General features: G+C 42.0%; 1 protein-coding gene across 1 annotated transcript in view; it reads left to right on the top strand.

Annotated features, from left to right (window-relative positions):
* The window catches only part of LOC143818125 (tetraspanin-18-like), a 141,390-nt gene that overhangs the window by 20,972 nt on the left and 107,297 nt on the right, over window positions 1-13,121 (top strand). The window contains exons 3-4 of the mRNA XM_077299539.1: window positions 5,544-5,618; window positions 5,703-5,801. Of these exons, the coding sequence (XP_077155654.1) occupies window positions 5,544-5,618; window positions 5,703-5,801 (174 nt within the window). The remainder of the gene's footprint in view (window positions 1-5,543; window positions 5,619-5,702; window positions 5,802-13,121) is intronic.

Below are 13,121 nucleotides of genomic sequence, written 5' to 3'. Positions count from 1 at the left end.
TCCATGGCAGACAGAGGCCGCGACCAATGAATATCCGTGACAGACAGACAGACGGAAGTGACCCTTAGACAATTATATAGTAGATAATTATTTTGTAGATGATTTTTCTTTGAACGCTATTATATAATAGAGAATATGCCAGACATTAGAGTTTAATATATGGTACTAAGTAGCGATACAGTCCGTAAAGTATATGTAGAGAGAAAAACTCAGCACTCAAAGGTATGCAAATCCAATTACAAAATTCATAATGTTTTGGTTCTAAATGCTGGACCTTCATCAGAATGTAACCAATTACCATAGATGGAGCACTAGCTCTGCACTTCTGTCCCTTAATTACTCAATCCATGGCAATCCATTACATGAAGGTTTCGTGTGACCATTCTTTACCTTCAACAAAGCATCAATTTTCTAAGCACACTTGCAAACAGTTATTGATGGAAATAGTAAGAAGGTTGTTCCAGTCATCTTGATGAACTAACCACAGATTTGTAGATTTAACTCCTTTATGACCTATGATGTACCTATATGTTATAGGTCGCCTTCCTCCCTTTATGAGGGCTCCAATGCTGGGCCTGCATCTTTTCATTCACATGACAGGTGATCTGATCAACTGTCATGTGCCCCTAACAGCTGTGGATGGAATCGCGATTCACCCACAGCTTTTAACATTTTTAATGCCGCTGTCAATTTCTCACAGCAGCATTTAATATGAACGCTACGGAAGTGAGTCACAAACCACGTCTATTGACGCCACTGTCACATGATCGCGGGATTCCGATTGTTTGGCTTGACAATCGGGGGTTTGCAGGAGACCTCCATGATTGTCATTGCAGATCTGCTCTGAGTGCCGCCCTGTGGCCAGCAATCAAATCAGATGAAGATTATTACTGAAGCACTGCTATGTTAAAGACCACAGCTTCAAGTCTGCTAAAAAAAACTATTGAAGCAAGCGAAAAGTAAAAAAAAAAAGTTAAAACAAATATTTAAAAAGTTTAAAAAATATACAGTACAGACCAAAAGTTTTGACACACTTTCTTATTTAAAGATTTTTCTGCATTTTCATGACTATGAAAATTGTACATTCACACTGAAGGCATCAAAACTATGAATTAACACATGTGAAATTATATACTTAACAAAAAAGTGTGAAACAACTGAAATTATGTCTTATATTGTAAGTTCTTCAAAGTAGCCTCCTTTTGCTTTGATGACTGCTTTGCACACTCTTGGCATTCTGTTGATGAGCTTCAAGAGGTAGTCACCGGGAATGGTTTTCAATTCACAGGTTTACCCTGCCAGGTTTAATAAGTAGGATTTCTTGCCTTATAAATGGGGTTGGGATCATCAGTTGTGTTGTACGGAAGTCTGGTGGATAAGCGGTTGATAGTCCTATTGAATATACCATTAGAATTTGTATTATGACAAGAAAAAAGCAGCTAAGTAAAGAAAAACGAGTGGCCATCATTACTTTAAGAAATGAAGGTCAATCAGTCCAAAAAATTGGGAAAACTTTGAAAATGTCTCCAAGTGCAGTGACAAAAACCATCAAGCGCTACAAAGAAACTGGCTCACATGAGGACTGCCCCAGGAAAGGAAGACCAAGAGTCACCTCTGCTTCTGAGGATAAGTTTATCCGAGTCACCAGCCTCAGAAATCGCAGGTTAACAGCAGCTCAGATTAGAGACCAGATCAATGCCACACAGAGTTCTAGCAGCAGACACATCTCTACAACAACTGTTAAGAGGAGACTTTGCACAGCAGGCTTTCATGGTAGGAAACCACTGCTAAGGACAGGCAACAAGCAGAAGAGACTTGTTTGGGCTAAAGAACACAAGGAATGGACATTAGACCAGTGGAAATCTGTGCTTTGGTCTGATGAGTCCAAATTTGAGATCTTTGGTTCCAACCACCGTGTCTTTGTGCGACGCAGAAAAGGTGAACGGATGGACTCTACATGCCTGGTTCCCACCCTGAAGCATGGAGGAGGAGGTGTGATTGTGTGGGGGTGCTTTGCTGCTGACACTGTTGGGGATTTATTCAAAATTGAAGGCATACTGAACCAGCATGGCTACCACAGCATCTTGCAGCAGCATGCTATTCCATCCGGTTTGCGTTTAGTTGGACCATAATTTAGTTTTCAACAGGACAATGACCGCAAACACACCTCCAGGCTGTGTAAGGGCTATTTGACCAAGAAAGAGAGTGATGGGGTGCTACGCCAGATGACCTGGCCTCCACAGTCACCAGACCTGAACCCAATTGAGATGGTTTGGGGTGAGCTGGACCACAGAGTGAAGGCAAAAGGGCGAACAAGTGCTAAGCACTTCTGGGAACTCCTTCAAGATTGTTGGAAGACCATTCCCGGTGACTACCTCTTGAAGCTCATCAAGAGAATGCCAAGAGTGTGCAAAGCAGTCATCAAAGCAAAAGGTGGCTACTTTGAAGAACCTAGACTATAAGACATAATTTCAGTTGTTTCACACTTTTTTGTTAAGTATATAATTCCACATGTGTTAATTCAAAGTTTTGATGCCTTCAGTGTGAATGTACAATTTTCATAGTCATGAAAATACAGAAAAATCTTTAAATGAGAAGGTGTGTCCAAACTTTTGGTCTGTACTGTACATACACATACATAAAAGGACTTTGATTAGGGAACGTGATAGGCCACTCTGAACAGATGTGTTTTGAGGGAACACCTAAAGATGTGTAAGTTGGGGTTAGTCCTCTTGGGGTAGAGCGTTCCAGAAGATTGGCGCAACTCGGGAGACGTCTTGTAGCAAAGTGGGCTTAGCACTGTGCTAAGCCCTGATCTCTACACTTTCAGTGTAGAGCAAAGGTGAGCGTTGTCACAAACAACTTTTTCATCTCATGGCTTTCAGTGTGTGAGGAAGGTGGGATATTCACGTGCTGAGTGTGATTATAAAACTTCAAACTTCCATCTTATGGCAGTCAGTGTGGGGGATTAATCTGTGGGAATGGAGTAGAGCTGTATCATTGCTAACACCTTTGCAGCTGCAGGACTCCTCTTACAAAACTGTCAGCTATGCTGTATTCCTCTCACACCACTCAGAATGCCATGAGGTGACAACTGGAATTGTTTCAGCACTGGAGTTGTGCCACTAAAATAAGTCCCCTAACCCCAGTAATATTGTCAAGAAACAACTGGGGGATCACGCAGACATCTCATCACTGCCAACAATTTGTCAACACTCCGCTACCCCCAATCATCAGGTCAATCATGCAATTGACTGATGATTGATGGACAAGGCCAATACTGCTTTCGCTAGTAGACCTGTTATTGTGCTCTTCATCGTGAACGAATAGTATATATACATCCGATTCGCAATAACCAATTAAAAAGCCAGTTGCCACCACCAGGCCGATTGAACACCCGTTACTGATAACATATGACAAAAATATGGAGAACCTCAGCACCAACACAAATGAAATAGATTATTCTTGCTTGCAAAAAAAAAAGATTTATCAGATCCGGCACCAAAAGTAAGGAACAGATAGCATCCAAGATTTTGACCTGCAAGAGGTCTTTGTCAATGACATTTGTTGGTGTGCTGGCTGGCTGCACGGAGGTAACTGGCATTGGTATGCAGCCAGGTGTATACTGATGCCATTTGCAGAGCGCACTATTTTTTGGAAGCAAAAATATTCTATTTCATTTATGTCAGTGCTAGGATTCTCTATATTTATGCTATGGAATTCCAATCCTTTCTTCAAAGCACGACCACTTTCATAGCAGTTTGCCAGCTTCCTGTTATCTCTATGATAAAGTATAACATCACAAATCTTCAGTCATGCAGTTTAGAGAGCGAAAGTAATGAAGCTATTCAATTTTATATATATAATTTGAAAAGTTGGCCATGTTTATAAAAATATACAAAAGATTTTAGAAAGGGGACAAGAGAATGCGGTGTATACAATCACATTAAATAAAAAGGATAAACAAAAGAAAATTAGATGTCACTTAAATGGCTAAGATGTTAGGAAAATGGTTCAGATTGGAAAATGGTGCAGTCCAAACAGTGAGCTGTATCTTATTGCACTGACAATGATTGTAGGTCACATCTGGTTTTTAGCAAGTACAACCCACACCTACCTACCTCTCCTTGGTAACATCACCTATAGGCAGGTAAATGGGATGTGGCTCAGGTACTAAGACAGAGGTCCCAGACGGGAGATATTAATGTCATATTATGATTTTAACTTTCTATAGATAGCTATAAGACCTGCACTGGCCATAAAAATCAACATTCATAACTGTTATATGGTGCCATTCCATTTGCCTGTAGTTATTTTGAAGACAAGAAGAGTTATCCAAACAAGAGAAGAAAAGTCTCACTTCTCAGCCTCTTGTACAAACTTTATGTCTGCTCTCCATCAGATAACCCACTTCAATTACCAGGTCACAGTAGGAGTTCTTAAAGCAACAGAGGTCAGATATAGTGATATCTCTTTTTCCCTTTGCAAGTTATACCGAATTCTTGCTTTTGTGCTCAAAAGGAAAGTGACAGATCCCCTCTCAGGAGCTGATTTTAAAGATTGGTTCTACTTTGCCGTTACATTTACAGTATGACAGTTATACTTACTAGTCATTGCCTTCTGTTCTTCCCAGTTTCTCTCCCATACCGATCAGTCATCTTGTGACTGCAACTTCTGACTGAGTGGAAGACAGAGGTAATGGTCACAAGCTCTCAAAGTTTGGCTATGAGAGCCTTGTTCTTCTTGCTCTCATAGACTTACTTGGAGTATTGACTTCTGGCATTTAGCAAACACTGGAGCAATCTGGCAGGTTACAACCCACATGAGAGGACCAGACAGGCACCAATAAAAGATGAACATGGCAGCTGATGAGTATGTTACAAGGGGCAGGGAAATTACTTTAGTGACACCACTCCAGCAGTGAAATAAAAATGCTGGAGTGAAGCTTTAAAGTGAAAACTACTTTCTATTCAGCCCTATAGCTAACACTGCATACTGTGGAAAGTTTAACATGCTAAAACTTGTGAAAAGTCTTCTTTAAACATTAAAGAAGTTAAAAATAGTGATGCGAGATAAGTCCTATTGTTTACAGTATTATTTTATTTTTTCTATGGATCTATTTTTAATTTTACTCAGCTATTCCTGCAGATTAAGTTACCTTTAGGCAAAAACATGTTATATATATTAAACATTACGAGTAAAAGCATTCAGTCACTATAGGATTGAGAAAGTTGTAGTACTAGTAATACCAGTAATGCTGAAGAGAAGCATAACTAAAGTAATACTTTGCTAGCTCTGCACTAATTTAAATTGTGAAATGATTATAAGTAAATTAAACTTTTTTTTATCTATTATATACCTAGTCTTAATGAAAAACTTAAAATAGTTCAGTAGATTTTCATTTACCAAATTTTTATTTATCTAATTTGCTTTTGTTTAATTAACATATTTGCAACAAATTATTTATTGTTTCTAATTCTTTTGTTTGTTATCTAATTCTTATTCTAATAATTCATACACTTTCTACTTTTCATTTATTACAGTTCTTTATCCTCATTTTGCTCTTATTCATTGTGGAACTTGTTGGTATTATCCTTGCTTTTACCTATCAGAAAATGGTAAGTTGACAATTTGAGAAAGGTTGCACATTTGTCAACATTTTGTCAACTGCTTACCTATAACTCTAGTTCCTTGCTTTTCAGATTAAGCAAGAACACTTTCTGCTTGAGTTGCAGAGGTATTACGAAGGAGACAATTCTTCACAAGTTTTTAGCCAGTCTTGGAACACCATTATGATTGCAGTAAGATTCACTAAAGGCTGTTTCTAAGAATAATAACATTAATTATAAAATAAGGTTCAATTTAAAATTAAAGGCCACATGTCTTAAATGGATGATCCGAAACTAACACTGATTTAAAGGGCACCTGTCACCCCGTTTTTTCCATATGAGATAAAAATACTGTTAAATAGGGCCTGAGCTGTGCATTACAACAGTGTATTTTGTGGACCCCGATTCCCCACCTATGCTGCCAAAATACGTTACCAAAGTAGCCGTTTTCGCCATTTTCCTGAAGCAGAATTCGCATCTCGGCTTCAGGAAAATGTCCGCCGCGATCTCCATCTGCGCACGCGCGGCATCCCGCGGCCATTTCCGTGAAGCCGCGGCCAGCAGAGCGCCGCTTCTGCGCACGCGCGGCCAAAGGAAGATGGCCGCCCCCACGATCACCAATGAAATAGCACACATCGCGCTCTTTTCACTCCCCTGTGCAGTGGATTCAGGACCTTGGACATGCGCACACCACTACGCCACCAACGGAAAACTAAGCAAGATCTGGGGGAAGACACCACGCCCTTTTGACCAGACCAGCCTGATTGACAGGCGAAAACGGCTACTTTGGTAACGTATTTTGGCAGCATAGGTGGGGAATCGGGGTCCACAAAGTACACTATTGCAATGCACAGCTCAGGCCCTATTTAACAGTATTTTTATCTCATACGGAAAAAACGGGGTGACAGATGCCCTTTAATGCTAATTATCTCTTTAATAATCTAATTGCTTTTGTAATATGCTTTAAAATGTCCTATTGTTTCTTTTCTCTCTTGATACCATTTCATTTGAGAATCCCAAGTGTCAAACAAAATGTCATCAGGGGGCAGAAGCCGCAGCCTCTATCTCCACCTAAAACAAAGCAGCACCCGAAACAGACATCAATTTCGGGGGAGGGGCTGGTCTTTGTCTTTTCTACTCTTTGGTTCCCTCTTTACGATGCGCACTGCCAGTGCTCTTTTGCCAGCTTGTCACTTCTCATCAGAGCTGGCAAGGGACTCATGCTCAGTAGAGCGGGGACTAGCCCAGCCCCTGAAACAGATGTCATGGATGATGCTTCATTTCAGTGTGAAGACAGAGGCTGCGGCAGACGACTCATTTGAGTATCCCTATCTATAAATATCAAAAGACTGACCGTCACTTACAAACAGAGAATGGGTGTGAACAGGTGCAAGCTAAGAGAAGCCACCTCCATATATAAATAACAAAGCTGCTCTCTAACACTATAGCATGCAAACATGAAATATCTGAAATTGGAATTGCATCACTGCTCTAGGAAGTAGATTAGAATGAAGATTCTTTGCACTTAAATTGGCCAACTCAGGTCTGCCCAGCAGCCAAAGGCAAGGCAATTCTCTTTGCTGGGAATCTAACCTAACCTTTGATTCCTCTCCTGGGCTAACTAGCCTACAATAATATGGGTAGGTAGGATCCTGTTGTGATTATAGCCACCATAAGATGATGGGTGGAATGCTCAGTCAGAAAGCCTGTGTATAAATATCAAAGACTATCACTTCCAAACAGAAAATGGGTGTTTGCAAGTTATAGCATTACAGAGTCCAGCTTTATTTGCTCCTTTGAGTATCCCATCATGCACTGGGGATGCGCAAACAAAATATCAACCAGGAAGTTGGTAAAAAAATAAAATAAAAAAATAAAGCATTTGGGTGGAGAAAGAGGCTGCAGAAAACTTCTCGTTTGAGTATTCCAGCTTGCACTCGGAATTCTGAAACAAAATGTCATCAAACAGGAAGTTTGTAAAAAAAAAATAAAGAGAGGGAAAAGTAGGGAATTTTTATTTAAAGTATATTAGAAAAACGATTTGATTATTACATTAAACAAACATTTAGGAATAAATCAGAGTTAGCTTTGCACCACTCCTTTCATTTTGAACTGTTTTACTTGCTTCTGGATTTCAAGATTTCTGCATGCGGACATTCATTCGATATTTTTATTATTTACTTCAATATATCATGTGTAAATGAGGCACACATGTATTCAGCTAGTTAGAGTGATAGTACAATTATAAGAAATGTGCCTTGTAGCAAGCCATGCACTATTGTGGTCATCAAATACTAGCTAAAATTTACCTTCAATCAAAGTTCCCCATAGAATGAGGGCAAGCAGAGACTTTGCAAATTATGAAAGTTAGGTATATAAAATATATTGAAAGAAAAAACTTACTATATCACAATAGTATACACTCAAATTCATAATATTCCCTTGCATTTACCTAACCATTTCCACTATGTCACTCAGCACTTATACTCCCTGGGACCTTCATGCAGTGTATGATTTAACCCCAGGCCACAGTTTTCTAATCTGATGTTTCACTTTATGTAGTAATTAGTGTTGAGCGATACCGTCCGATACTTGAAAGTATCGGTATCGGAAAGTATCGGCCGATACCGGCAAAGTATCGGATCTAATCCGATACCGATACCCGATACCAATACAAGTCAATGGGACACCAAGTATCGGACGGTATCCTGTATGGTTCCCAGGGTCTGAAGGAGAGGAAACTCTCCTTCAGGCCCTGGGATCCATATCAATGTGTAAAAGAAAGAATTAAAATAAAAAATAGGGATATACTCACCCTCTGACGCGCCCTGGACTTTACGCAAGCGCTTGAAAGACCTTAGGTGACGTCACTGCTTTGTGATTGGTCGCGTAGCGGTCACGCGACCACTACGGACCAATCACAGCGCCGTGACGTCATCTAAGGCCCTTCAAGCGCGCATTTTTAGGTACAACGGCTCCCGGTTACGGAGGTAAAGTCCAGGCTGCGTCGGAGAGGTGAGTATATCCCTATTTTTTATTTTAATTCTTTCTTTTACACATTGATATTAATCCCGATACCGATTCCCGATACCACAAAAGTATCGGATCTCGGTATCGGAATTCCGGTACCCGCAAGTATCGGCCGATACCCGATACTTGCGGTATCGGAATGCTCAACACTAGTAGTAATAACTCTGGAATGATTCTGCGTATCCCAATGATTCAGAGTTTGTTTTTTCAAAGCATCATTCGTTATTTTATTGGTAACATTAGGTCAATATGATTTGAGTTTTATTCATAAAAATATCAGAAATGTAACAAAAAAATTAAATTTAGCAATTTTAAACTTAGTATGCCCTTTAACCTCTTTACGACCAATGACGGACATAGCATGTCATGAACGGGTGTCAGTTCCCGCATTATGACGTGCCATGTCTGTCATGTTTTAAAACTCACTGCGTGTAAAACATTGACTGCTGAGTGGCACAGGAAGAGGTGTGGGGACCTATATCAGCGGTCCTCACACTCAGGATGCTGTGATGGGTCAGTCAATCTGACAGCATGATCACGCAGGAGGTGCTGAAATATCAGCACCTCCAGCCTGATCACCGCAAGAGCTCAACACTGTGAACAGCCAAGCTCCTGCAGTAACAGCCAGGGATGGCGCCATCACTGTCCCTGACTGCTTAACCCCCTAATATTGCGATTAATAAAAATCACGTGACGACCCCCGGATCATCAAGCTACAGAAAGATTATGAGAACATAGAGCATGGTCAAGATGCTTGTCATGCTGTGAAGGTCTTGAGTAAGGAAGGTGGGCTGCAAACTGTCCCCCGAGCTGGGACATTAACTATCCATGTCCCGGGGATACTCTTAACAGTAGAGAGATCCAAGTCTCTGACCTTACTATGCTCCTGTAGAAACCCTAATGTGTTCCCTCTCCCACCCCATGAGTCATGGAAAAGAAATGAAAGGTAAACCAGACACAAAGTCAAACTAGGGATAATAGAAAACCTCTGTGGTGCCCCTGAAGGTCAAGTCACCACAGAGGTGCTGCATCTCAACCAAGGTGTGGTACCCCAACTTTCTGGTAAGGAGGGGATGCTGCAATGAACCCTAACACTTGCACCAAATACCATACCTCCCCAGGCCAGGGAGGGATTAGGTAGAGGGAGTGGGTGAGGAGTTGTCAGGGGAGACAGGAGGGAGGAGCAGAGGAGTCTGTGAGGAAAGACAGAGCTGAGCAGATATGGGAGTCTGCAGCTCCTTTGAGTGGAAGGAAAGAAAAGAAGCTCCCAGGAAGAAGGGGTTCCTTGGGCATGGGAAGTGCGGAAGCCACCCCTGGGACCCGTATCCAGAAGTGAAGGAACCAGGCTGCAGTAGGGGAACCGGCCCCTGAATTAGTGGGAAAACTTCAGGCTCCAGCTAACAACCCAGAGGCTGCTGTGACCATAGTTGCAGCAATCACAATTGCACAGACTTGCCGAAAAGGTAACCACAGAGGGTCCAGGGGACAGAGAGTACTTCACCCGACAAGACCTGTGTTCACTGGCTTGGGACACTGGGTGGCAAATGCAGGGCAGGAGAGGAGGTAGCCAGCGCAGAAAGATGGCCAGGAAAGGCTTACAAAAAAGGGTTCTGGACAGGAGACCTGTGTTGCTGGGCCACCCTCCTGAAGGACACAGCACCCCTGCAAATACCTTATCTGGCTGTGTCCTTCCAGTTATTTCCTGTGACGCCTGTCCAGCACCATCAACACCACTAACAGAACTTTACAACAATTCCCTCTTGGGCTGCCCTGGGGACTAAGCTCTACCTGTGGGGAGCTGTACCAACCTGCAGCAATACCATCAACCCCAGTGGTCCCCTTCAATGCTGCTTTTCTGCCTGGTGTATACAGATGCTTTCTGAAAACTGATGCCCATCGCAGTTGCCCAGTTCCAGTTATTCAGTCGCCATTACTTCTCTAAGAAAGCTGTGCCTGCGCTACAGCAGAATGTTGCAAACAACATCACCTGTTCCTTGAAAAAATCAATGTCTGCCAGGCTGCATTTCACCACGGACACCTGGACAAGCAATCATGGCCAGCAGCCTTACATCTCGTTGACTGGGCACTGGGTGACTCTGGTGGCTGTGGTGTCAGGTAGTGAAGGGGCTGCCCCACAAGTCTTAGAATCACCAAAGCTTGAAGGGCGCTGAGTAATGAAGAAGTAAACCACTGTACAGCAGATGATAGAGAACTAAACTACTATATAACAAGGGTTAGAGAACTAAACTACTAAACACCTAGAGCTGGATAACTAAACCACTACACAACAAGGGATGGTGAACTAAACCACTAGACACCATGGTGTCAATAGACACATAGTTTTGGAATTTCCAAGGCTTGTGGGACAAACCTCTTTATTTAATCACTTTTTCCATTGCTTCTATCTCCTCCACATAATCTAGGGCCTCCACATACACCATCAACTTCTCCCTTAATGAGACATTCGTTCCAACAATGCAGTGCCCAAACAGTAGTTTTTTTCCACATTAGGGGTATAATCAGGAAAAATTGCACAACACATGTTGGGTTTCTTTTTTCATCTGTAACACTTGTGAAAATAAAAAATTTGGGCTAAAAGAATATTTTTATGAAAAAAAGTAAAATGCTCATTTTTTTCCTTCAACATTGTGGGGGTGCAGTTTTTAGAAAGGTATCACTTTTGGGTATTTTCTGTTATATAAGCCCCCCAAAGTCACTTCAAATGTGATGTGGTTAGGGATGAGCGAACATGCTCAGTGACACTCAGATATGACTAGAGTATCTGGGTGCTCAGATGTGCTCGGCACTTGATGAGCATTGTCTGATGCTCGAATGTAATGCTCGAATCCCCGCCACGCACGTTTGGGCCTGTTACACAGCCAGTAAACGGCGGCGATTGCCTGCCAGTCACTATAATGCCAAAGCCATAACTAAACAGAGTCCTCTAGTGTTGATACTGGTGCTGATACTGAACCATCATACTAGCAGTCCTTCTAAGGGCTAATCCTGTGCATAGCTGTTTATATCAGATACATTTTGCATTTAGCCTAGGGACTGTTGCAGAAGCAGGGAGAGGGGCAGAACACTATCTCAAGGCAGGGCTTAAGGCTTTGCAGTCAAATATTAAAGATATAGCTGCTGCACATGATGCCATTCTTTTTTTAGGGGGTGAAAAAATTGACTGTATTGTCATCCGTACAGATTAACGTGCTTAGTGTTATAGGAGCTTCACACAAAATTATAAAATCATCAAAAAGTTATTTTTTTTCAGATCTTCAATACAGAAAGTGAAACTCATATATTACTGTATATACTTTTGTAAAAGTCGACCTGAGTATAAGCCGAGGCACCTAATTTTTCCTCGAAAAATGGGAAAACTTATTGACTCGAGTATAAGCCGGTTATGCATTGTCCCCTAATCCCTATTCTGGTAAGCATGGTTCCTTATCCCCATCCTTGTCTGCATGGCTCTTTATTCCCATCCTTGTATGCATGGCTCCTTATCCCCGTCCTTGTACGAATAGCTCCTATTCCCATCCTTGCATGGCTTCTTATTCCCATACTTCTGTGCACGGCTCCTTTTTCCCATCCTTGTCTGCATGGTTCCTCATCCCCATCCTTGTATGTATCACTCCCATGAGAAAAGCATAAAAATATCCTACTTGCGTACCCTCACAGTATCTCGTTCTGGTGCCAGCAGCTCCTGCGGCCAGGCGATCACGTGTCTTTGCTCATTAAGGTAATGAATATTCACCTCTCTCTATGCCTATGGGTGTGGAGAGAGGTGAATATTTATTACTAGTGATGGGTGAGCACTAGTGTTGAGCATTCCGATACTGCAAATATCGGGTATCGGCCGATATTTGCTGTATCGGAATTCCGATACCGAGTTCCGATATTTTTGCGATATCGGAAATCGGAATCGGAAGTGTGCAGTGTGTATGGTTCCCAGGGTCTGGAGGAGAGGAGACTCTCCTTCAGGCTCTGGGATCCATATTCATGTAAAAAATAAATAATAAAAATAAAAAATATTGATATACTCACCCCTCCGGCGGCCCCTGCTCTTAGCGGTGCCTCTGTTCCTAAGAATGCAGGGAGTGAAGGACCTTCGATGACGTCGCAGCTTGTGATTGGTCGCGTGAGCGGTCACATGAGCGGTCACGCGACCAATCACAAGCCGCGACATCATCTAAGGTCCTTAACTCTGCATTCTTAGGAACGGAGGCACCGCTAAGAGCAGGGGCCGCCGGAGGGGTGAGTATATCAATATTTTTTATTTTTATTATTTATTTTATACATAAGTATGGATCCCAGGGCCTGAAGGAGAGTTTCCTCTCCTTCAGACCCTGGGAACCATTCCAATATTTTGTGTCCCATTGATATGCATTGGTATCGGGTATCGGTATCGGCGATATCCGATATTTTTTGGATATCGGCCGATCCAATCCGATACCGATACCTTTGCATATTGGAAGGTATCGC

This window comes from Ranitomeya variabilis, chromosome 3, assembly GCF_051348905.1.
Source record: "Ranitomeya variabilis isolate aRanVar5 chromosome 3, aRanVar5.hap1, whole genome shotgun sequence".
Classification (NCBI taxonomy): Eukaryota; Metazoa; Chordata; class Amphibia; order Anura; family Dendrobatidae; genus Ranitomeya; species Ranitomeya variabilis.
The sequence above is the reverse complement of the archived record's forward strand: the minus strand, read 5'-3'. Positions and strand labels throughout refer to the sequence as shown.